Source organism: Drosophila albomicans, chromosome 2R, assembly GCF_009650485.2.
Source record: "Drosophila albomicans strain 15112-1751.03 chromosome 2R, ASM965048v2, whole genome shotgun sequence".
NCBI classification, from domain to species: domain Eukaryota; kingdom Metazoa; phylum Arthropoda; class Insecta; order Diptera; family Drosophilidae; genus Drosophila; species Drosophila albomicans.
Window position 1 is genome coordinate 6,462,163 of NC_047631.2, and position 25,099 is coordinate 6,487,261.

The following is a 25,099-nucleotide window of genomic DNA, read 5'->3' on the forward strand; positions in this document are numbered from 1 at the left end:
ATTGTAGCCAGCTGAACAATGTGCATTTAAGAACCCATTAAGTATGTTATGGTTATGGGAGCAGTAATATTTCGATACCTCACTGTTGTTGCTGAAAAGCTTTGAGCTTAAAGCTTTGTGTTAAAGCCGCTATATAAGCTTTTTGCGCAACACCCGAGACTTCAGAATCACTCAGCGTGCGTTGTTTGTTTATATTGCCGGCACGATCAAGTGTGTCTGACCCACTGAGAGAGAATACCCCGCCTCCCGCTGGCGATCAAAGTAACATAACATGGTTAATGACATTCAAACTTGTATTTGTTTACATGCGCTGAAAAGTTGCTAATAATGCAGTTTGGGCTTGTGCTGTTGGCAAATCAATTGATTAATTATTCATCTGTTTTAGGCGAGCCACTACAACTCGCTACTGCCATAACCAGAGGCGCCACACTCGCATTCGCACTGGCAATGTTGACGGCCCACACTTTTTTCTCTACTCCTCTCTTTCTCCTCTACACACTCTATACTCTACACGCTCCACGCTTAACGCTCTTCGTTCTACGCTTTGCGATCCCGGACTATCTATGAGCTTTGACTGTGTATCTGCGCCAGCCGCTGTAGCGCGCACTTGAAATTTTTTTTTTTTTTTTTTGTTGTACGAGTATTTTGCTATTTTTTCATGCCGCTTTTTTTGTTGTTCGAGTATATTTTGTATTCTGTTATTTGCCTTATTCTACATAATATATACTTACATTTTATTCTTTCTTTTCTCACTTGTTTCGCATGTGTTTTTGTTCGCCCAACTTGTCGACATCAGAATAAAAAAGTTTGTATTTCAGTTTCAGTTTAGCGCTGTCGCGTTACAGTTCATACTACTATCGTTGAATCGAAACAAAACGAAAAAGAACTTTAGCAGTCTCGACGGCATTAGCTAGATACTCGTATTTCAGAAATATATATGGTTTGTTGTTTGTTCTCAAAATGAATAAGAACCTCGGTTTTGTGGAGCGCATGCGCTGGCGTCTGAAGTGAGTGCCATCATTTAATCTAAATAGATCAATATTAATTTTTAAGTTCATTCAGTAAACATAATATATTTTATCGTGTGTTTAGATGAATTAATTCATATTTCATACAATTAACGCTGCGAGTTTGAATGTGTTGCGAAGTTCTTAAGAACAAATTTATTGCTTTGAATGACCTAAGTTCCTATTGGGTCATAGTAATTTCAGTGAGCTAATCAAGTGCTCGGGTATGACAAATCATATCTGTGCAATATGACATGCCGACACCTCTAAAAATACACGTTCATGAAGCCATACGCGAAGTGTTGCATATTACTTGTAAATGACTAAGAAATCAAAAGAACATATAATAATAAATAATAATATTTTTTATTGCGCCGCAATACTTTGTGCATAAATTCAGATAATTACAGAAAATGATTATTCAATATTTGTTGGGGAATTTTAGCTTATCATTGTTTCAAATTATTTTTATTATTGAAAGTTCTCCTACACATATAAAAATAGCATACTCTAGATATCATTCACATTGCTGGGGTCATCTCTTTACAGTAAATCAATAAAGTTTTTATGCTATTCATAAAAGTGTCACATAATCCCTTAATTTATATCCCAGCATTCGATTAATTCGTTCATATACGTCGTCTATTTATCGCTTAATCAGTTTAATGAGAAACATATTTTCTGTTTACGACCTTTCATTAATGCATAGTTTGCCGTTACCGATGGATATGCCACATAAACTTAATTTGTTTACATAGACAAATATAATTAAATCATTAAAGTCGTAACTTATATAGCTAGTATACAATATTTATTTTCGTGGGGTTAAATATTGATTCATGTTTATATACATATATTTTTATAATTACTCTATCAACATGCTGTAAGCGTTTCATTTCAATTTGAACGTGCTTGATGTGTACTCTGAATAACGTAATTATTCTATGGTTTATTGTCAAAGCCTAAGATTCCATTATTCATTATATACTGCATTATATTCTCGTGTCTATTGGTTTATATATAAATATACCCAAGTAGTCTATTGGTCGGCAATTAGTATATTTTCAAATACTTTTGTGTTAATTGAAAAATTAACTTTTCTAGCACGTCGACAATTAAATGAGTGTTATTCATTACATTTAATTATATAACTCAATTAAAATAATATTTCGAGCCTACACTAAAAACAATAATTGTTTCAATTAATTGATGACACTTTCTATCATTGTTCACATGACAACTAAAAGCTAATTATAAATAAAAATAATCTATTCATTTTTATTTACTTTACAATTGATATACTGTTTAATTAAATTGCGTTGTTATCACATACTTTTGATGTCAACGTAGGTTTCATAAATATATAATATATTTTTTTTTGCTTCTTATCACTTAAATCTGATAGCATAATAAATATCTGAATGATTTTGTATGTCTAATTTTTTACAATATTTTATTTTCTTATATATTCTAATACATTACGTTAGGAATTACTGTATTAAAGCAATTAGAAATATATAAAAGACTATCGTCGAGTATTTTCTTTATCTAAAAATAAAACAATTGTCTTCATATTTTTGTTTACACACGACGCCACAATTTTATAATATCCATAGAAAGCGTATATAGAGATTGAACCTAAGTACTCTGCTTTGGGTATGTTAATTTTATGTACCTATTTGTTTTATTATTTTGGTTGCCTTTGCTGTGGCGAGAGAAAGAGAGTGATAAGTGGCATTACTCTGAAAATCATTGTATAAATAATATGGGCTTTATTATACAAGTAGATGTTGCTGGCTTATCTGCAGGCTCGTTTGTCTCATTGTATTCGCTGGTATACAAGAGATACTCCGAAAGGGACAAAGTTCAACACCGAATGCTGCAGATTTAAGAGCTACTTTAAGTGCAAGGGGAAGTTGTGAGGGGTGTAGGAAGTCGAAGAGCTGAGTGCATTGTGGCGTGACTGGGTGGGTTGTTAGTCTCTAGTTGTGGGTGAGTATGGGTGTGTGTGTGTTCCGTGTGTTCATTTATCACTGACAGACGTGCCCAGTTAGGTGAATGTGGTCCATACTGAGTGACAATGCAATGAACTAGCTCTGAGCTGGATCTGTGTCCAGTTGACGGCCTGACGACATGGTAAACAGCACAGCAACGACAACGACAATTGCAACAGCATTCAAAGCAGCAGCATCAGCAAAATAATTTCAATTTACTGCGTTTCATGAATGTCAGTTGAATATGGCTAATTAAAATAATTAACACGCATTCACGGCCGACAAAAATATCATATTAAATAGGTCTGTTGTCTATGCCTATACGAATTGTTATGCTAATTTTTTATTCAATTCCACATTTCCCCATCTCTACAGAACCATCGAGCATAAAATACAACAATATCGCCAGACGACCAACGAGTCGGTCATCGCCGATACGGAATATGGCAAGGTGCGGGGTGTTAAGCGGTTGTCCACTTACGATGTGCCCTACTTTAGCTTCGAGGGCATACCCTATGCCCAGCCACCCATTGGAGAGCTACGTTTCAGGGCGCCGCAAAGGCCGACGCCATGGGAGGGCATCCGAGATTGCAGTCAGCCCAAAGAGAAGGCGGTGCAGGTGCAGTTTGTGTTCGACAAGGTGGAGGGTGCCGAGGATTGTCTATACTTAAATGTCTACACCAACAATGTAAGTTGACTGACTGTTGTGTCCATTGATGCTGTGACCTGAAAATAACCTATTCTCATCTTATATGACAGCTAAGTCCTGCCAAGCCACGTCCGGTCATGGTCTGGATTCATGGCGGCGGCTTTATCATAGGAGAAGCCAATCGTGAATGGTACGGACCCGACTATTTCATTAACGAAGACGTTGTACTGGTAACCATTCAATATCGCTTGGGTGCTTTAGGTGAGTAAAGAGACTCTCCAGAAAATGAACTACTAATTAATCACTTAAATTCATAAAGGATTCCTTAGCTTGAAGACACCTGGATTGAATGTGCCCGGAAATGCGGGTCTTAAGGATCAGGTGATGGCGCTCAAGTGGATCAAGAATAACTGTGCCAGCTTTGGCGGAGATCCTGACTGCATCACAGTCTTTGGCGAAAGCGCTGGTAGTGCCTCCACTCACTATATGATGCTGACGGATCAGACTCAGGGTCTCTTCCATCGTGGCATCTTACAGTCAGGAAGCGCTATCGCTCCTTGGGCCTACAATGGTGACATTACTCATCGGGCTTTCACAATTGCAAAACTGGCAGGATACAAGGGTGACAATGATGACAAGGATGTTCTGCAATTCCTACAAAATGTTAAGGCCAGAGATCTGATACGTGTCGAGGAGCATGTCCTGACGCCAGAGGAGCGCGCCAATAAGGACATGTTTGCCTTCGGACCTTCCTTAGAACCGTTTGTCACGCCCGAATGTGTGGTGCCTAAACAACCGCGAGATATGATGAAGACCGCATGGGGCAACTCTATTCCCATGATGATTGGCAACACTTCCTATGAGGGTTTGCTCTGGGTGCCAGGTAAGTGTTACTGGAATGTCACATGAATCGAGGGTTACTATTATAGGTTGTTTTTTCAGAGGTGAAGTTAATGCCACAAGCAATACAGCAGTTGGACGCTGGTACGCCGTTTGTTCCAAAAGAACTGTCAGCAGTTAGTAAGGAGAAGATTAGCGACTGGGCTGAAAAGATAAGGAAAACGCATGTTACTGGAGAAAAGGCGACGGCGGATAACTACATGGATGTAAGTTGATTTATATATATTCGTGGAATCTTCATTATATTAGATTACCACTTACTCACTTTTCAAACAAAAATGTGCCTGTCAAACTGAATAAGCATTAACACTCAAATCGAATAGTCCGATAGTCTTAAATGAACTGGATTAACCTGGCTACACGAAAGTGATAACAATGAAATATTTGAATCCGGTTAAACATAACTGGTTTTCTTAACATATGATAGGAAATATTTTTGTCAAGTTTTGATTTCGATTTTATAAACGCAAATTAATTTTTTGAATTAAACAAAATATTTTAGGAAAACTTCTTTTAAAGAAAAATTATTCATAATAGTTTTCTGATTTTGATTTTTTTTTATATTTACAGCTGTGCTCTATGTACTATTTCATATTTCCGGCTTTGCGAGTGGTGCGTTCCCGTCATGCTTATGGAGCTGGTTCACCCGTCTACTTCTATCGCTATGATTTCGACTCGGAAGAGCTAATATTTCCTTATCGCCTAATGCGGTTTGGTCGTGGAGTAAAGGGCGTGAGTCATGCCGATGATTTGACCTATCTGTTCAGCAGTTTGCTGGGTCGTCGCTTACCCAAGGAAAGTCGTGAGTATCGCAATATTGAGCGCACAGTGGGCATCTGGACACAGTTTGCGACAAGCGGTAATCCCAATAGCTCCAAAATTAATGGCATGGATATGATCACTTGGGATCCTGCGCGAAAAACTGATGATACAATCAAGTGCTTAAATATCAGCGATGATTTGAAATTTGTTGATTTGCCAGAATGGCCTAAGGTTAAAGTATGGGAAAGTCTATTTGTTGATAATCGGGATCTACTATTTTGAGAATGAAATTTGAAATATTTGATGTACATAAGTAAAGTCAATATAAATACCTTACAATCAGGTGTCTATAAATTTGTTAATTGTATATTTAAGCTGTCAACTAGATTGTCAAAGACATTTAATAATACCAAAATATATTTGTACTTAGGATTTTAACAACTGTTGTCTAAAAATAAAAACAAAACAAAACAAATAAGAAAATTTCATTCGAGTGTGCTCGACTGTGAAATACCCGCCACCCATTTTGAACCAATTAAAATATTGCGGTATTTATTTCCAAATTGAGTGAATATACCGCAAAAATACTAAAATTATAGTTTACTTTATGTATATTGATACACAACAACATTAAAAATATACCATACTATGCAAAATATATCAGATTGTCAACCAAAGCGCCAAAGTATTAAGTAAGTACCAAACATTCAGGAATCATAGAGATTATAGATTTTACTGTATTTGCCAAAATATAAAAGTACTTGTTATTCGATTTTTGTCGAGTTGCGGGGGCCGAAGTGGGTTTGACAAAAATTTGCAACAAACTTGATCTGCGTGCAAACATAACAAATGCTGTCGAAAATTATAGCTCTATCTCTTATAGTTTCTGAGATCCAGGTGTTCATACAGAAAGACAAGCGGACAAGCCATATCGTCTCGGCTGTTGTTCCTGGTCAAGAATATATGTATTTACTTTACATTGTCGGAGATGCTTCATTCTGACTGTTATAAATATTGTCTGTAAGCACAAAATTATAATATCCTATTGGTACAATTATCATATGCTTGCTGTTCATATCTTCGATTTGGGTAGGCATATATTTTTTTCGAATTTTAAAAATAATTGCAAAGTAAATTAGTGGATTGAATATACCATATACACATTTAAGTTGTTAAGCAACAAAGTCAAATTTAATAAGTTTACAGAAAGTTATAATTTTGTTGTTGTAGTTTTTACTTACTTAATGGTATCATTACATTATAAATAGAAACATCAGTTTGCTGACAATTTGATAACACTTATTTCAATATAATTATTAAATTGAATAGGAAGATTATATATACAATTACGACAGAATAAAACATGAATTATATGTGTTAATAGCTTATCATGCGAATTACATAGACAACTGTCGAGGTCAAGCTTATTGACGCAATAGTTTTATTGTTGTGTGTTATATTGTATAACCTATGTATAATTCTGTTTGAATAATACCCTATGATTAATTTTTCACTTTTCGATGTGTGTTCTCGGAAAGGGGCGTGGTCAGAATACAAAAAAAACTTTATCTGTGTATGACATTCATCAGTATGTTGACCATCTTTGGTTTCTCTAGCTTTATAGTCTCTGGATCTAGGTTGACAGACGGACATGGCTATATCACTACGATTGTTGACGCTGATGAGGTTAGATATGCATAACCGGTTTTCATGACCTATATCGATGATCAAGAGTTTTGCTGCCAGATAAGGTGAGGAAATTTCATTTATGAATTTCTCTCTTGAAAACAAATCCACGATAAGGTTAGATGCATTCATTAACCGTTGTTTTCCTAGACCTTTTATATCGATCCGACTCAAAGGAGTTACTTGCTGCCAAAATGATCTATTAGAGAATATTGAAATTTCATTTATGAATTTCTACACATTGCTTGCAAAAAACGACAATATAATAAAATTGAACGATAACCAAACAATTAAGTAAGAAAGTTACAGTCGGGTGTACTCGAGCGTATGCGCTGGCGGCTAAAGTGAGTGTCAATAGTTACCTGTTCATTTCTTATCAGAGTTTTCCAAAGCACGATCAAGTTTCATAGTAACGATATTTCAACAATGAACGTGACTTTGAGTCATTTCATGTCATATTAATGTGTATCAGAGTTTCTGGAAAGTTTGCATCCACATATAAACTGCGAATATGCTATGCACTTAGTAACTCTAATGAATAATATAATTACTGGAATAATTGATCGAAAAATACTAATGACACAAGGTATTATTATTATCTTATTAACAAAAATATTATAGATGAGCAAATTTTGATCATTTTGTCATAATGTGTATCAGAGTTTCTGGAAAATTTGAAACAACTTATAAACTGCGAATATGCTATGCACTTAGTAACTCTAATGAATACTATAATTACTGGAATAATTGATAGAAAAATAATAATGATACAAGGTATTATTATTATCTTATAAACAAAAATATTATATATGAGCAAATTTTATATTTTTATAATTGGACAGTAGGTTTTCTTCTTCATAAATTACATTAATTTGCTTTAATAAAAAAATTTATTCGGTTAGATTTCACAAAAGATTATGTTATTAGACATTTTTTGGTGTCAAAATATTAATAACTAGTTTCTTTATAATTATTTTCGAAATCATTGTAAGTAAGATATTATGGTGATCTGAAAAAAGTAAAACGAAAATAATCGAGATTTTTCTATATCAAAAAATAGACTTCAGATTGCTATTAATGCCCCACACCATAAATTTATACAACCCTTACAAAAGATTAGGCATTGGAACTTTACTTGTAGTATGATAATTTTAAGTACATCTATACCTAATTATTATCTTTTTCAATATTTGATCGATGTTAAAATGAAGAAAAAACGCAATACACTACTATGTGATGAAATACATTGTATGTTGATGAAATAAAGTGTGGTGAAATTCACCGTATGGCGGTATATAGTATGTATGTTATGTATTGTTCACACTATGATGAAAGACATAGCTGCGTGCAGTCGTAATATGATTCCTCAAAGGATCCTTCAGTATGAAGAACTATGTAGAATAAAGCTGTGGAATCAATTAGAGTATTTGGGTACAAAAAGTGTTACGAAATGAATTTCTTTTACCTCGAGTTACCTTCAAAAAGCTCACCATAAACTCTATAGTCTTCAATGTCTTCAAAGTAAATAGTGCCTTACATTTATAATGGCGACAATTGCCGTCTAGCCCTTATAAAAGGGATCCTCAAGTTTAGAATTTATTTCGTCCATATGGTCATAAGCCAAATTTGTGAATTTCATGTAACATAAAAATTATTTTTGCTATTTTATGTGAAAAGAAAAGGAAATAAATGTTGCTGGTTACTCGAAGCTCGCAAAAGTAAAATTGTAGTAGAAGGAGTTGGGAAAAAGTTGCCCCCAAGCTAAAAATAAACTTCGTTTTATCAGTATGCTTATTTTATTCAGATTAAAAAGTTAATTTAGGGATGAGGTGATGTCTGGGAGATATGGAAAGTAAGAAAGCTTGGAGCATTATAGTGGGACTGGGTGCGTTGTTAATCGGTAATTGTGTGTGTTAATATAAATATTTTAATTTTGTAATTAATATCTTCTACATTCATGAATTCAGGATTGATAAAAATAACTTGTTCTGTTGCATATGTATGTCTACTCGTATTATTATACATATTTTATTAATAATTTTCACAGTGCCATCGAGCATAAAATACAACAATATCGCCAGACGACCAACGAGTCGGTCATCGCCGATACGGAATACGGCAAAGTGCGGGGTGTTAAGCGGTTGTCCATTTACGATGTGCCCTACTTTAGCTTCGAGGGCATACCCTATGCCCAGCCACCCATTGGAGAGCTACGTTTCAGGGCGCCGCAAAGGCCGACACCATGGGAGGGTATCCGAGATTGCAGTCAGCCCAAAGAGAAGGCGGTGCAGGTGCAGTTTATGTACGACAAGGTGGAGGGTGTCGAGGATTGTCTCTACTTAAATGTCTACACCAACAATGTAAGTTGACTGACATTTGTATCCATTCGCGCCTGAATGTGATCACTTTTTATCCTACATGACAGCCAAAACCTGCCAAGCCACGTCCGGTCATGATCTGGATTCATGGCGGAGGATTTCTTGCAGGCGAAGCCACTCGTGAGTGGTACGGCCCTGACTATTTAATTAAAGAGGACATAGTGCTGGTGGCCATCCAATATCGCTTGGGTGCTTTGGGTAAGTAAATATACTCTCAACGAAACTTTCTACTAATTATTCACTTAAATTCAAAAAGGATTCCTTAGCTTGAAGACACCTGGATTGAATGTGCCCGGCAATGCGGGTCTTAAGGATCAGGTGATGGCACTCAAGTGGATCAAGAATAACTGTGCCAGCTTTGGCGGAGATCCTGACTGCATCACAGTCTTTGGCGAAAGTGCTGGCAGTGCCTCGGTTCACTTTATGATGCTGACAGATCAGACACAGGGTCTCTTCCATCGCGGCATCTTACAGTCAGGAAGCGCCATCTCTCCTTGGGCCTACAGTGGTGACATTACTCATCGGGCTTACACAATAGCCAAACTGGCGGGATACACGGGAGATAATAATGACAGGGATGTTCTGCAGTTCTTGCAAAATGCCAAGGCTGGAGATTTGATACGTGTTGAGGAAAATGTTTTGACCCCACAAGAACGCGCCAATAACGTTATGTTGGCCTTCGCACCCTGCTTGGAACCCTTTGCAACGCCCGAATGTGTGGTGCCCAAGCACCCACTCGATATGATGAAAACCGCGTGGAGCAACTCTATTCCCATGATGATTGGCAACACTTCTTATGAGGGTTTGTTCTTTATGTCAGGTATGTGCCCACTTGAATACCTCGAAAATCAAGAGTTTTTCATTTTCTTTTTGTTTCATTCAGTGCTTAAAGCAATGCCACAGATTACAATGCAATTGGATGCCGGCACTTCATTTGTTCCGAAGGAGTTGGCGGAAGTCAGTCAAGAGAAGATTGAAAAATGGGCTGAAAAGATCAAGAAAGCGCATGTTACAGGTGACAAGGCTACGCCGGATAACTTCATGGATGTAAGTTGTGAAAAGGCTTTAAATGTAATGTTAATTTCGTTGCTTTCATTCAACATCGTCAAGCTTCATTTTGCTAAAATAATAATTCAATTAGATAGTAAATCTAGGAAATGTAGGTAACAGGTAGAATAACATATCTGCGAACCTATAAAGAATATATATTTTTGATCAGCGTCACCAGACGAGTCTATATAGCCATGTCAGTCTGTTCGTCCGCTTAAGAGTTGTAGAAGTTGTATGGACAAAAACGCCTATTTACTAGGGGTCAAAGTTGCTTTGGCTGTCAATCTGGTATATTTTGTACTCAATGGTAAATTTTATTATATATTAATTTGGAATACTTAAATTAATGGCGCACTATGTTGTTTTATTCTAAATGATATAGGGTATATCACAGTCAAGCACACTCGACTTTCTTAGACTTTTTTTTAATGGGTACATTGTTATAGGGTTTGGACACAATCCATATTTATACAGGAAAAATGTATATTATTTGTTCCATTCAGGAATTTTGTGGGTAATTTGTGGTTTCGATTACATAAAAAGGTTAAATGAGCGAACGTTAGAAATACTTAGTATCAAATTAAGACATAATTTTTTTTTCGGCAACGGAATATCCTTCTTTAGCAAGTTTTTCTAATATTTTCTTTTCTTCGTATTTACAGCTGTGCTCTATGTACTATTTCGTTTTTCCGTCCTTGCGAGTGGTGCGTTCCCGTCATGCTTATGGAGCTGGTTCACCCGTCTACTTCTATCGCTATGATTTCGACTCAGAAGAGCTAATATTTCCTTATCGCCTAATGCGGTTTGGTCGTGGAGTAAAGGGTGTAAGTCATGCCGATGATCTGACATATCTGTTCAGCAGTTTATTGGCTCGTCGCTTGCCAAAGAAGAGTCGTTCGTATCGCAATATTGAGCGCACAGTGGGTATTTGGGTACAATTCGCGACCACCGGTAATCCCAATAGCTCCAAAATTAATGGTATGGATATGAACACTTGGGATCCTGCGCGAAAAACCGATGATACAATCAAGTGCTTAAATATTAGCGATGATTTGAAATTTGTTGATATACCTGAATGGCCTAAGCTTAAGTTATGGGAAAGTATGTTTGATGACAATAGAGATCTGCTATTTTGAAAATGAACTTTACAATATAAGCTGTTTGCCACCACCGGTAATCCCAACAGCTCCCAAATTTAATGGTATGGATATGATTACTTGGGATCCTGCGCGGAAAACCGTCGATACAATCAAGTGCTTAAGAGTCAGCGATGATTTAAAATTTATTGATTTGCCTGAATGGCCCAAGGTTAAAGTATGGGAAAATCTGTTTGTTGATAATCGGGATCTTCTATTTTGAGAATGAAATTTGAAATACTTGCTGTACATAAGTAAAGTCAATATAATTACCTAACAATCAGGTTTCTATAAATTTGTTATTTGTGTATTTAAGCTGTCAACTAACATATCGAAGACATTTAATAATACCAAAATATATTTGTACTTAGGATTTTAACAACTGTTGTGTAAAAATAAAAACAAAACAAAACAAGTAAGAAAGCTTCATTCGAGTGTGCTCGACTGTGAGATAACCGCTACGCATTTTGAACAAATCAAAATATTGGGGTATTAATTTTAAAATTAATTTATATACCGCAAAAATACTAAAAATATACCAAAGGATAATTTTTGAAACAAACTTGATCTGCTGTTGATCCTGATCAAGAAGGTATGTATTTATGTACTTTTCATTGTCGGAGATGCATCCTTGTGCCTGTTATATACATTTTCTCTAGGCACAAAATTTATGGTTGCCATGATCGTAATAGGGTTTTAAAATAAAATAAAATTAATTGTTTAATCAAAACAAAAAATTTAAAAAATTCAATTCAATAATATGGTTTTTTCATAATAAGTCGTATATATATATGCATAATTATAAGCATAAGCTATGGCGACCGCAAAAACTAACAGTGATAATGTATGTTAAGAACCTTCGTGTCGCTGTTACGCACACACATATTTCTAACAGCATCGTTTGATGTTTAAATGTTTTGGCATGATTTCGCTGCATTTTTTTTACGTCGCAATATCCGGTTGAATTGTGAAAAATTTTGACGGTATAAGCGGTTTGTCACTAAAAGCGGAGACGTACTAAGCGGAGGCCCTTTCATATAAGTTTTTATGGGGACCAACCAAGCCATCAAGTTTTCGTCGCAATAACCGGACGGAGCGGAGTCGTTATAACCGGATTCTACTGTTTTACTTGCACTGAATGATATGATTACATGACGTATGTATATGTATTTAAAGCTTATAGCTTGACGCAATAGTTTTATTGTTGTGTGTTATATTGTATAACCTATGTATAATTCTGTTTGAATAATACGCTTCGATTAATTTTCGAATTTTGCGATGTGTGTTGGCGGAAAGGGGCGTGGTCAAAATAGAAAATAAATCTGATCTGTATATGACATTCATGAGTATGGTGACCATCTTTGGTTTCTCTAGCTTTATAGTCTCTGGATCTAGATTGACAGACGGACATTCCTATATCAGTACGATTGTTGACGCTGATGAGGAGTATGCATACTTTTGATGAATAGTTATGAAGAGTTATTAAGAAGGTGAGGCCCAGTCTCTTAAAAATGTTCAGGTTAGTTGCGTTCATTAACCGTTGTTTTTCTTGACCTTTCAGATCGATCCGCCTCAAAGGAGTTACTAACTGCCAATCTGATCTGTTAGAGAATAGAGAGATATTGAAATTCCTTTTATGAATTTCCTTTTATGAACATCGAACGACAACATAACAAAACTGAACGATAACCAAACAAGTTAACAAGAAAGTTATAGTCGAGTGTACGCGACTGTGAGATACCCGCTACCCATTTTGAATAAAATCAAAATATTGCGGTGTTTTTCTCAAGCCAAAACACTAAAAATATACCGTATTATATATTTGATATATCGATATAGTACATTCAAAATATACCATAGACGGTATACCAGTTATACCAGATTGTCGGCCAAAGCAACTCAGACCCTTACTAAGTAGGCGTTTTTGCCGATACAAAAATATTTCTCTAATAACTTCGACAATTTTTATCTGATCGCAACCACATTCAGGAATCACAATTACTATAGTTATTATTGTAAATACCAAAATTCGCATCTTTAGCTTTAAAATTACGTTTGCTATTCGTTTTTGTAGATTTTCGGGGGCGGAAGTGGAAGTGGCTAAAATTTGAAATAAACTTGATCTGCGTGCAAACATAACAAATGCTGTCAAAAAAAAATTATAGCTCCATCTCTTATAGTCTCTGAGATCTAGGTGTTCATACGGACAAACGGACAGCCAGACAGACGGTCATGGCTAGATCGTCTCGGTTGATGACGCTGATCAAGAATATATATACTTTATAGGGTCAGAGATGCCCGTTACCTGTTACATACATTTCCTGCCGGCACAATGTTATAATACCCTTCTACCCTATGGGTAGCGGGTATAAAAAGCCCTTTTTTTACTGATCAGAAATGAACAACTGACCAAACTGGTATTTGAGCATACACTCCGCTGGGGCCCATAGATCTGCACTTAAAGAGATTTAAAGGTATGCTAATAATGCAGATTGGCATTGTGCTGTTGGCCAATCAGTTGAATAATTATTAAGCTGCTTTATGTGAGCCGTCGAACTAGCCAATACCAAAACCAGAGAAGCTATACTAGTATTCGCACTCACAGTGCTGCCGACCAATGCTCTTTTTTTGTACGGCTCACTCTCTTATCTATACACGCTTACCACTCAACGGTTGACGCTCTATACTCAACGCTTTGTTTTGGCTCTGGATTTTCGCCGGCTACTTTATCGCGCAATTGTAATTCATATTTATACCCAACTACATTCATGTGGTAGAAAGGTATTTTTGTTTGGTGTCAACAGGGAATGTGCGTAATAGGCATTCATAAACCTTCTGGATTCAGTGTCATCAGCTCAGACGAAATAATAGAAGAAGATTGAGCTACCTTTCTTGAAAGTTTTATTAGACGGCAAAGAAATTTTCTTTAGATTTTGCAATAAGATCAACCGAACAACAAGTGACTTTCAGCTACAGAATTCAATTTTGGTAAACTAATAACAACTTTAGTCTTAATGATGTCTAACTGAAAAACATAGTTGTTAATTGGTGAAAAATCAAATGTAGTTGAACTAGCTTAGTTGCTTGGAAAGATACTTATACTTAATGTCGCCATATTTGCAATCTTTTTTTTGTGTATTTACTATTACTATTAATCACATAATTGTTTTGTTTTACTTGAAATGGATAGAGGGTATTTGAAAGTCAACCACACGTTACTTTATTTTTGTTGCATATTGTGTTTTGATATTTGGTTTATTCTACATGGTATAGATTTGCATTTATACTTTCCATTATCACTTCTTTGGACTGAGTGTTTGATCGTCGATATATTAAAAAAAAATATTTTCATTTTAGTTTCAGTTTTGTTCTGTCGCGTAGCAGTTCATTTTGCTAACGGTTAAACTAATAAGGAAAAAATAAATTTAGAAGCCTTGACGCTACTACGACTCAACATGCATAGTAACATGGGATTTGTGGAGCGTATGCGCTGGCGGCTGAAGTGAGTGTCAATAGTTAGTTGTTTTTATACCCGCTACCCATAGGGTAGAAGGGTATTATAATTTTGTGCCGGCAGGAAATTTATGTAACAGGTAGAAGGAGGCATCCGACCTTATAAAGTATATATATTCTTGATCAGCATCAATAGCCGAGACGATCTAGCCATGTCCGTCTGTCCGTCTGTGTGTCTGTCCGTATAAAACACTGGATCTCAGAGACTATAAGAGATAGAGCTATAATTTTTTTTCAACAGCATTTGTTATGTTTGCACGCAGATCAAGTTTCAAATTTTGCCACGCCGACTTTCGCCCCCGCAAATCAAATCGAATAACAAGCGTAACTTTAGAGCTAGAGCTGCGAATTTTGGTATGTACAATAATATTTATAGTATTTATAGTATTTTGCGATCATATAAAAATTGTGGAAGTTATTAAAGAAATACTTTAGCATGGGCAAAAACGCCTACTTACTAGGGGTTTTAGTTGCTTTGGCCGACAATCTGGTATATTATGCCGTCTATGGTATATTTTGAATGTGGTACTATATCGGTATAACAAAAATACCATTTGGTACTAAAAATATTTTAGTATTTTTGGTATATTTTGAAAAAATACCGCAATATTTTGCTTTTATTCAAAATGGGTAGCGGGTATCACACAGTCGAGCACACTCGACTGTAACTTTCTTACTTGTTTTTTAATTGGGTTAATCTAAGTCATTCCTTATTAGAGTTTTCCAAAGTAACAAGTAACGAAATGTCAACAATGTACGTGACTTTGAGTCGTTTCATACTAAATAGCATATAAACTGCGAATATGCTATGCACTTAGTAACTCTAATGAATACTATACTTACTGGAATAATTGATAGAAAAATACTAATGATATACATAAGGTATTATTATTAACAAAAATATTATAGATGAGCAAATTATATATTTTTATACCCGCTACCCATAGGGTAGAAGGGTATTATAACTTTGTGCCGGCAGGAAATGTATGTAACAGGTAGAAGGAGGCATCTCCGACCCTATAAAGTATATATATTTTTGATCAGCGTCAACAGCCGAGTCGATATAGCCATGTCCGTCTGTCCGTCTGTCCGTCTGTGTGTCTGTCCGTCTGTCCGTCCGTCCGTATGAAACACTGGATCTCAGAGACTATAAGAGATAGAGCTATAATTTTTTTTCGACAGCATTTGTTATGTTTGCACGCAGAACAAGTTTGTTTTCAAATTTTTGCCACGCCCACTTCCGCCCCCGCAAATCAAAAAAATCGAATAACAAGCGTAATTTTACTTGCTAGAGTAACGAATTTTGGTATATGCAATATTACTGTAATAGTTATGATTCCTGAATATTTGGTTGCGATCAGATAAAAATTTCATAAGTTATTAAAGAAATACTTTGTATGGGCAAAAGCGCCTACTGACTAGGGGTCTGAGTTGCTTTGGCCGACAATCTGGTACATTGTGCGGTCTATGTATATTTTGAATGCGGTTATATCGATATACGACATATACCATTTGTATATTTTTAGTATTTTTGCCCAAAGGATCCTTCGGTATATACTTTGAAAATGATACCGCAATATTTTGGCTTTATTTAAAATGGGTAGCGGGTATCTCACAGTCGAGCACACTCGACTGTAACTTTCTTACTTGTTAGAATTGGACAGTAGGTTTCCTTTTTCATAAATTACATTAATTTGTTATTACATTTTCTTTCTGAGAAAGCTTTAATAAATAAATTTAATCGTTTAGATTTCGCAAAATATTATGTTATTAGACATTTTTTGGTGTAAAACGTTTAATAACTAGTTTCTAAGATATTATGGTGATATAAAATAAGTACATATAAAGAAAATAATCGAGATTTTTTTATATTAAACAATAGACTTCAAATTGCTATTAATGCCCAACACCATAAATTTTTACAACCCTTAGCCAAAGATTAGACATTTGTGCTTTACTTGTAGTATGATAATTTTAAGTACATCTATACCTAATTATTACCTTTTTAAATATTTGATCGATGAGAAAAAGAATTTCATATGTGATGAAATACATGGTATGTTGAACTATAGCACAGTGTGATGAAATAAAGTGTGGTGAAATAAACCGTATGGCGGTATATGTATGTTATGTATAGTTTGCACTATGATAGCTGCGTGCAGGCGTAATATGATTGCCCAAAGGATCCTTCAGTATCAAGTACTGAAGTACGAAACTGTGGAATCAATTAGAGTATTTGGGTACAATAAGTGTCACGACAATAATGCCGACCAAACTCTTTTTTGTACGGCTCACTCTCTTATCTATACACACTTACCACTCAACGATTGACGATCTATACTCAACGTTTTGTTTTGGCTCTTAATTTTCGCTGGCTACTTTATCGCGCAATGTAATTCATATTTATACCCAACTACATTCATGTGGTAGAAAGGTATTTTTGTTTAGTGTCAACAGGGAATGTGCGTAATAAATATTCGTAAACATTCTGGATCAGGGTCATTATCTCAGATTAAAATAATAGAGGCAAAAGAAGATAGAGCTACCTTTCCTGAAAGTTTTATTATACAGCAAAAAAATATTTCCTTAGGTTTTGCAAAAAAACAACCGAATAACAAGAGACTTTGAGCTACAGATTTCAATTTTGGTAAACTAATAACAACTTTACTCCTAATGATTTCTAACTGAAAACCATAGTTGTTATAAAAAATCAAATGTAGTTGAACTTTAGTTGCTTGGAAAGAAACTTATTATACTTAATGTTGCCATATTTGTAGTCGTTTTTTTATATTTTTGTTCTATAATTTATTACTATAATTGTTTTGTTTTTACTTAAAATGGATAGCGGGTATTTGAAAGTCAACCACACGTTACTTTATTTTTGTTGCATATTGTGTTTTGATATTTGGTTTATTCTACATGGTTTAGATTTGCTTTTGTAATTTCCATTATCACTTCTTTGTCCTGAGTGTTTGATCGTCGATATATTAACAAAAGAAATATTTTCATTTTAGTTTAAGTTTTGTTCTGTCGCGTAGCAGTTCATTTTGCTAACGGTTAAACTAATAAGGGAAACAAAAAATTTAGAAGCCTTGACGCTACTACGACTCAACATGCATAGTAACATGGGATTTGTGGAGCGTATGCGCTGGCGGCTGAAGTGAGTGTCAATAGTTAGTTGTTTTTGTGCCGGCAGGAAATTTATGTAACAGGTAGAAGGAGGCATCTCCGACCTTATAAAGTATATATATTCTTAATCAGCATCAATAGCCATGTCCGTATGTCCGTCTGTCCGTGTGAAACACTGGATCTCAGAGACTATAAGAGATAGAGCTATAATTTTTTTACAACAGCATTTGTTATGTTTGCACGCAGATCAAGTTTCAAATTTTGACACGCCGACTTTCGCCCCCGCAAATCAAATCGAATAATAAGCGTAACTTTAGAGCTAGAGCTGCGAATTTTGGTATGTACAATAATATTTATAGTAAGTGTTGTTGTGATCAGATAAAAATTGTGGAAGTTATTAAAGAAATACTTTAGCATGGGCAAAAACGCCTACTTACTAGGGGTTTTAGTTGCTTTAGCCGACAATCTGGTATATTATGCGGTCTATGGTATATTTTGAATGTGGTACTATATCGGTATAACAAAAATACCATTTGGTACAAAAAATATTTCAGTATTTTTGGTATATTTTGAAAAAATACCGCAATATTTTGCTTTTATTCAAAATGGGTAGCGGGTATCAGCACACTCGACTGTAACTTTCTTACTTGTTTTTTAATTGGGTTAATCTAAGTCATTCCTTATTAGAGTTTTCCAAAGCACGATCAATTTTCAAGTAACGAAATGTCAAAAATGTACGTGACTTTGAGTCGTTTCATACTAAATAGCATATAAACTGCGAATATGCTATGCACTTAGTAACTCTAATGAATACTATACTTACTGGAATAATTGATAGAAAAATACTAATGATATACATAAGGTATTATTATTATCTTATTAACAAAAATATTATAGATAAACAAATTATATATTTTTAGAATTGGACAGTAGGTTTCCTTCTTCATAAATTATATTAATTTGTTATTACATTTTCTTTCTGAGAAAGCTTTAATAAATAAATTTAATTGTTTAGATTTCACAAAATATTATGTTATTAGACATTTTTTGGTGTAAAAAGATTAATAACTCGATTCTTTAAAAATATGTGATTTCAAAATCATTTTAATGAAAATAATCGAAATTTTTCTATATCAAAAAATAGACTTCAGATTGCTATTAATGCCCAACACCATAAATTTGTACAACCCTTAGCCAAAGATTAGACATTTGTGCTTTACTTGTAGTATGATAATTTTAAGTACATCTATACCTAATTATTACCTTTTTAAATATTTGATCGATGAGAAAAAGAATTTCATATGTGATGAAATACATGGTATGTTGAACTATAGCACAGTGTGATGAAATAAAGTGTGGTGAAATAAACCGTATGGCGGTATATGTATGTTATGTATAGTTTGCACTATGATAGCTGCGTGCAGGCGTAATATGATTGCCCAAAGGATCCTTCAGTATCAAGTACTATGATAAGTGTCACGACAATAATTTTTTTGACCAAATTTGTGAATTTCATGTAACATAAATTTATTTTTCTTGTGTGAAATGAAAAGAAAATGAATGTTGCTGGTTACTCGAAGCTCGCAAAAGTAAAATTGAAGTATACTGAGTTGGGGAAAAGTTGCCCCAAAAGCTATAAATAAATTTCGTTTTATCAGTATTCTTATTTTATTCAGATTAAAAAGTTAATTTATGGACGAGGTGATGTCTGGGAGATATGGAAAGTAAGGAGTTGGCGGAATTCAATCAAGAAAAGGTTGAAGAATGGGCTAAAAAGATCAGGAAAGCACATGTTATAGGTGAAAAGGCTTCGCCGATAACTACATGGATGTAAGTTGTCAAAAGGCTTCAAATGCAATGTTGATTTCGATGCTCTCATTCAATATCGTCAAGCTTCATTTTGCTAAAATAATAATTCAATTAGGTAGTGAATCCAGGAAATGTAGGTAACAGGTAGAAGAAGACATCTGCGAACCTATAAAGAATATATATTTTTGATCAGCGTTACCAGACGAGACTATATAGCCATGTCAGTCTGTCTGTCCGCTTAAGAGTTGTAGAAGTTATTTAAGAGATACTTTTGTATGGGAAAACGTCTATTTACTATTTACAAAATTTTCATAATACAATATACATAATACAATACATTATAATAGCAATTCAATAATAAGATAAAAAATGCAAAGTGAGCGAAAAAATGTTCAATAAACTGTTTATTTTTATTTTGCTTCTTATCTATGTTCAAATCGTACGTTCGCGACCGAAACATTATTTTATTGTAATTGCTTCGCATTAAGTGCAAGCAGGTGAATGAAACTTCGCGTCTTAAGTTATTTTGGTATATACATATATTTTAAATATAAAAAATCGTTGGGGTTACTCTAACCAATCTTTTTTTATTGATTGTCAAAGTAGCGTACGTTCGCGACCTTACTAGCGTCGCATGGATTTAAAAAAAAAAAAATTTTTTTTTTTTTTTTTGAAAACTATGTCGTTTGCAGTTACTTATTACTTGTTAGTTATTACTTATTATTTATTACATATTTTTCATGCTATTAATAAATTTCAGTACATATTTCATTTTTAATAAAAATTTATTTTTTTGCTTTTAAATGTTATTAGACACATTAAATTGAGTTAAATCCGTTTGTTTTTATAAAATATGAAGTTATTAATAAAAAAAAGTTGTGGTAAAAATAAAAATTTAATAAATAAAACAACATGGAAAAATCGTACGTTCGCGACCGTACGTTCGCGACCGGAACTTAATTAAATTAAAAATAAATAAATGGAGATATTTTCTTGGGAGTAGACTTAATAGAAAGCTACATGATTCTATTTTAAAAGTAAAGTTATTTCATTAAAATATTCCGTCTCAATTCGCAGAGTTTTTGCATTTTACTGTATTAAGCCAAAGTCGACTTCCGTTTTGCGTACGTTCGCGACCGAATGTTTTTTGACAATATTATGAAAATTAAAAATCGATAAGCCCCATAATTTACACTAACCAAAGAGCTAAACAAATGCTATCGAAGAGTAAAAAAAAAGTTTCAGGAAACGTTTGTTTTCGATTTTATTTTTTTAATTTATCTCGTACGAACGTACGTTCGCGACCCTGAGAAATGCCCATATGTAATTTTTGTAATTAATATCTTCTACATTCATGTGTTCAGGATTATATAATAATAATTTTCACAGTACCATCGAGCATAAAATACAACAATATCGCCAGACGACCAACGAGTCGGTCATCGCCGATACGGAATACGGCAAGGTGCGGGGTGTTAAGCGGTTGTCCATTTACGATGTGCCCTACTTTAGCTTCGAGGGCATACCCTATGCCCAGCCACCCATTGGAGAGCTACGTTTCAGGGCGCCACAAAGGCCGACGCCATGGGAGGGTATCCGAGATTGCACTCAGCCCAAAGAGAAGGCGGTGCAGGTGCAGTTTGTGTTCGACAAGGTGGAGGGTTCCGAGGATTGTCTCTACTTAAATGTCTACACCAACAATGTAAGTTGACTGACATTTGTATCTATTCGCGCCTGAATGTGATCATTTTTTATCCTACATGACAGCCAAAACCTGCCAAGCCACGTCCGGTCATGATCTGGATTCATGGCGGAGGATTTCTTGCAGGCGAAGCCACTCGTGAGTGGTACGGCCCTGACTATTTAATTAAAGAGGACATAGTGCTGGTGGCCATCCAATATCGCTTGGGTGCTTTGGGTAAGTAAATATATTCTCAACGAAACTTTCTACTAATTATTCACTTAAATTCAAAAAGGATTCCTTAGTTTGAAGACACCTGGATTGAATGTGCCCGGCAATGCGGGTCTTAAGGATCAGGTGATGGCACTCAAGTGGATCAAAAATAACTGTGCCAGCTTTGGCGGAGATCCTGACTGCATCACAGTCTTTGGCGAAAGCGCTGGCAGTACCTCTACTCACTATATGATGCTGACAGATCAGACACAGGGTCTCTTCCATCGTGGCATCTTACAGTCAGGAAGCGCTATCGCTCCTTGTAGTGACATTACTCATCGGGCATACACAATTGCCAAACTGGCGGGATACAAGGGTGACAATAATGACAAGGATGTTCTGCATTTCCTACAAAATGTCAAGGCTGGAGATTTGATACGTGTTGAGGGAAATGTTCTGACTCCACAAGAACGCGCCAATAACGATTTGTTGGCCTTCGCACCCTCCTTGGAAGCCTTTGCCACGCCCGAATGTGTGGTGCCCAAGCACCCACTCGATATGATGAAAACCGCGTGGAGCAACTCTATTCCCATGATGATTGGCAACGCTTCTTATGAGGGTTTGTTCTTTATGTCAGGTATGTGTCCACTTAAATACCTCGAAAATCAAGAGTTTTTCATTTTCTTTTTGTTTCATTCAGTGCTTAAAGCAATGCCACAGATTACAACGCAATTAGATGCCGGCACTTCATTTGTTCCGAAGGAGTTGGCGGAATTCAATCAAGAAAAGGTTGAAGAATGGGCTAAAAAGATCAGGAAAGCACATGTTATAGGTGAAAAGGCTTCGCCCGATAACTACATGGATGTAAGTTGTCAAAAGGCTTCAAATGCAATGTTGATTTCGATGCTCTCATTCAATATCGTCAAGCTTCATTTTGCTAAAATAATAATTCAATTAGGTAGTGAATCCAGGAAATGTAGGTAACAGGTAGAAGAAGACATCTGCGAACCTATAAAGAATATATATTTTTGATCAGCGTTACCAGACGAGACTATATAGCCATGTCAGTCTGTCTGTCCGCTTAAGAGTTGTAGAAGTTATTTAAGAGATACTTTTGTATGGGAAAACGTCTATTTACTAGGGGACAAAGTTGCTTTGGCTGACAATCTGGTATATTTTGTACTCAATGTAAATGGTATTATATATTTTTTTGGAACACTTAAATTAATGGCGCACTATTTTATTTTATTCTAAATGAGTAGAGGGTATATCACAGTCAAGCACACTCGACTTTCTTAGACTGTTTTTTTTAACGGGTAGATTGCTATAAATTTTGACACAATCCATATTCATTCAGGGAAAATGTATATTATTTGTTCCATTCAGGAATTATGTGGATAATTTGTGGTTTCTATTACATAAAAAGGTTAAATGAGCGAACGTTAGAAATACTTACTGTCAAATTTAGACATAATTTTTTTTGGGGCAACGGAATATCCTTCTTTAGCAAGTTTTTCTAATATTTTCTTTTCTTCGTATTTACAGGTGTGCTCTATGTACTTTTTCATATTTCCGGCTTTGCGAGTGGTGCGTTCCCGTCATGCTTATGGAGCTGGTTCACCCGTCTACTTCTATCGCTATGATTTCGACTCGGAAGAGCTAATATTTCCTTATCGCCTAATGCGGTTTGGGCGTGGAGTAAAGGGCGTGAGTCATGCCGATGATTTGACCTATCTGTTCAGTAGTTTGCTGGCTCGTCGCTTACCCAAGGAAAGTCGTGAGTATCGCAATATTGAGCGCACAGTGGGCATCTGGACACAGTTTGCGACCACCGGTAATCCCAACAGCTCCAAAATTAATGGCATGGATATGATCACTTGGGATCCTGCGCGAAAGACCGATGATACAATCAAGTGCTTAAATATTAGCGATGATTTGAAATTTGTTGATATACCTGAATGGCCTAAGCTTAAGTTATGGGAAAGTATGTTTGATGACAATAGAGATCTGCTATTTTGAAAATGAACTTTACAATAAAAAAAAACCTCAATATGAGTTTATAAAAGGGGCCTTAAAACTGTTAACTATTTTTAAGCACACAATAGGCTTGTCAAAAGCTTTTCAATAATACCTAAATTTGTTTGTACTTAGAAAATTAACAACTGTTGTCCACAAAAAAAGTTTAAAATACAAAACCACAACCAAAAAAATGTCTGCTTCACGTCGTTTGAGTCGCGAACTGAGCGATATTTTAGCTTCCAAATCGAAAATTCTGCGCAACATTGAAGCCTCGGACGAATCGTTGCTACTGTGGACAGGACTTTTAGTGCCAGAGAAAGCACCTTATAATAAGGGCGCATTTCGCATTCAGATTAGTTTCCCAACTCAATATCCGTTTTTGCCACCAAAGATACACTTTAAAACGCAGATCTATCATCCCAATATCAATGAGAAGGGCGAAGTCTGCCTCCCAATTATCACAGCCGACAACTGGAAGCCAACCACAAGAACCGAGCAGGTTCTTCAATCTTTGATTGAAATTGTGCATAGTCCCCAGCCCGAGCATCCACTGCGTTCCGATTTGGCGGAAGAGTACGTAAAGGATAACAAAAAGTTTATGAAAACGGCTGAGGAGTTCACCAAAAAGAATGCCGAAAAACGTCCTTAATAAGACAATACAATACAGTACAAATTTTAAATCTTCTTTAGGGTAAGACAGACAGGCCGGGCTGTACTTCAAAATTTTACATAAACCAATATTAATTAAACTGGTTTTTGTTTTTATGCTGTTCACATTATTTTTAATGCATTAGATTACTAAGATAACCAGGAGTAAATTGGGTATAGCTCTTTGATCTTAATATAATCCAACTTAAATGATGTTCTAAACTGGCACTAAAATGGAATCTAGCATCTGCAAAGTTATTTACATGCCAAGTGCTGCCTGTTTGGTCATTACATAATTCACAGTTAACACGGCAACATGGTAAGGCAAGCTACCAAGTTGTCCAGAACGGAGTTTACCATGGAAACTAGCTAAATTTAATGTCACACACAATGCTTATTCAGACTCTAAGAGATGTTGCCGCTTGTGGTCTTGATAATTAATTTAGAGGCTATTAATATAATTCAAGTTCAAGATGACGAAAGGCCTGATAATTCTAAGAATGTAATTACAAGTACAAAGAAAAA

General features: G+C 35.4%; 3 protein-coding genes across 9 annotated transcripts; all 3 read left to right on the top strand.

Annotated features, from left to right (window-relative positions):
• The first annotated feature begins 806 nt into the window (after window positions 1-806).
• On the top strand, window positions 807-11,711 carry LOC117576452 (esterase B1-like). Of its 3 annotated transcripts, XM_052006936.1 has the most exons (7): window positions 807-1,007; window positions 3,377-3,641; window positions 9,311-9,358; window positions 9,424-9,574; window positions 9,633-10,196; window positions 10,260-10,423; window positions 11,089-11,711. In XM_052006936.1, exons 1-7 carry the CDS (start codon window positions 961-963, stop codon window positions 11,560-11,562), a joined length of 1,713 nt encoding a protein of 570 aa, XP_051862896.1. In that variant the 5' UTR covers window positions 807-960; the 3' UTR covers window positions 11,563-11,711. The 3 variants fall into 3 exon arrangements, with proteins under 3 accessions (XP_051862896.1, XP_051862895.1, XP_034117114.2); XM_052006935.1 differs by lacking the exons at window positions 9,311-9,358; window positions 9,424-9,574 and adding an exon at window positions 3,761-3,911 and having other exon boundaries at window positions 809-1,007; window positions 3,377-3,689; window positions 11,089-11,699; XM_034261223.2 differs by lacking the exons at window positions 9,311-9,358; window positions 9,424-9,574; window positions 9,633-10,196; window positions 10,260-10,423; window positions 11,089-11,711 and adding exons at window positions 3,761-3,911; window positions 3,970-4,533; window positions 4,593-4,756; window positions 5,121-5,798 and having other exon boundaries at window positions 816-1,007; window positions 3,377-3,689.
• Window positions 7,326-23,926, top strand: LOC117576453 (esterase B1-like). Of its 5 annotated transcripts, none has more exons than XM_052006940.1 (7): window positions 7,326-7,342; window positions 9,046-9,310; window positions 21,668-21,715; window positions 21,781-21,931; window positions 21,990-22,544; window positions 22,608-22,771; window positions 23,453-23,926. In XM_052006940.1, the coding sequence occupies exons 1-7, from the start codon at window positions 7,326-7,328 to the stop codon at window positions 23,924-23,926; spliced, it is 1,674 nt and encodes a 557-aa protein (XP_051862900.1). The 5 variants fall into 5 exon arrangements, with proteins under 5 accessions (XP_051862900.1, XP_051862898.1, XP_051862899.1 ...); XM_052006938.1 differs by having other exon boundaries at window positions 9,046-9,289; window positions 21,647-21,715; XM_052006939.1 differs by having other exon boundaries at window positions 9,046-9,121; window positions 21,479-21,715.
• An 85-nt stretch (window positions 23,927-24,011) lies between these two features.
• Window positions 24,012-25,099, top strand: LOC117576461 (ubiquitin-conjugating enzyme E2-18 kDa). Its single transcript, XM_034261232.2, has 2 exons — window positions 24,012-24,617; window positions 24,721-25,099. The coding sequence occupies exon 1, from the start codon at window positions 24,117-24,119 to the stop codon at window positions 24,573-24,575; it is 459 nt and encodes a 152-aa protein (XP_034117123.2). The 5' UTR covers window positions 24,012-24,116; the 3' UTR covers window positions 24,576-24,617; window positions 24,721-25,099.

Excerpts from the sequence above, each read along its gene's own strand:
- LOC117576453 (XM_034261224.2), top strand. The coding sequence starts at position 15,018 with ATGCATAGTAACATGGGATTTGTGGAGCGTATGCGCTGGCGGCTGAA. Across the intron at positions 21,932-21,989 it reads ATATCGCTTGGGTGCTTTGG|GATTCCTTAGTTTGAAGACA; the intron begins GTAAGTAAATAT and ends AAATTCAAAAAG. Across the intron at positions 22,545-22,607 it reads GGGTTTGTTCTTTATGTCAG|TGCTTAAAGCAATGCCACAG; the intron begins GTATGTGTCCAC and ends TGTTTCATTCAG.
- LOC117576461 (XM_034261232.2), top strand. The coding sequence starts at position 24,117 with ATGTCTGCTTCACGTCGTTTGAGTCGCGAACTGAGCGATATTTTAGCT.
- LOC117576452 (XM_052006936.1), top strand. The coding sequence starts at position 961 with ATGAATAAGAACCTCGGTTTTGTGGAGCGCATGCGCTGGCGTCTGAA. Across the intron at positions 9,359-9,423 it reads TAAATGTCTACACCAACAAT|CCAAAACCTGCCAAGCCACG; the intron begins GTAAGTTGACTG and ends CCTACATGACAG. Across the intron at positions 10,424-11,088 it reads CGCCGGATAACTTCATGGAT|CTGTGCTCTATGTACTATTT; the intron begins GTAAGTTGTGAA and ends TCGTATTTACAG.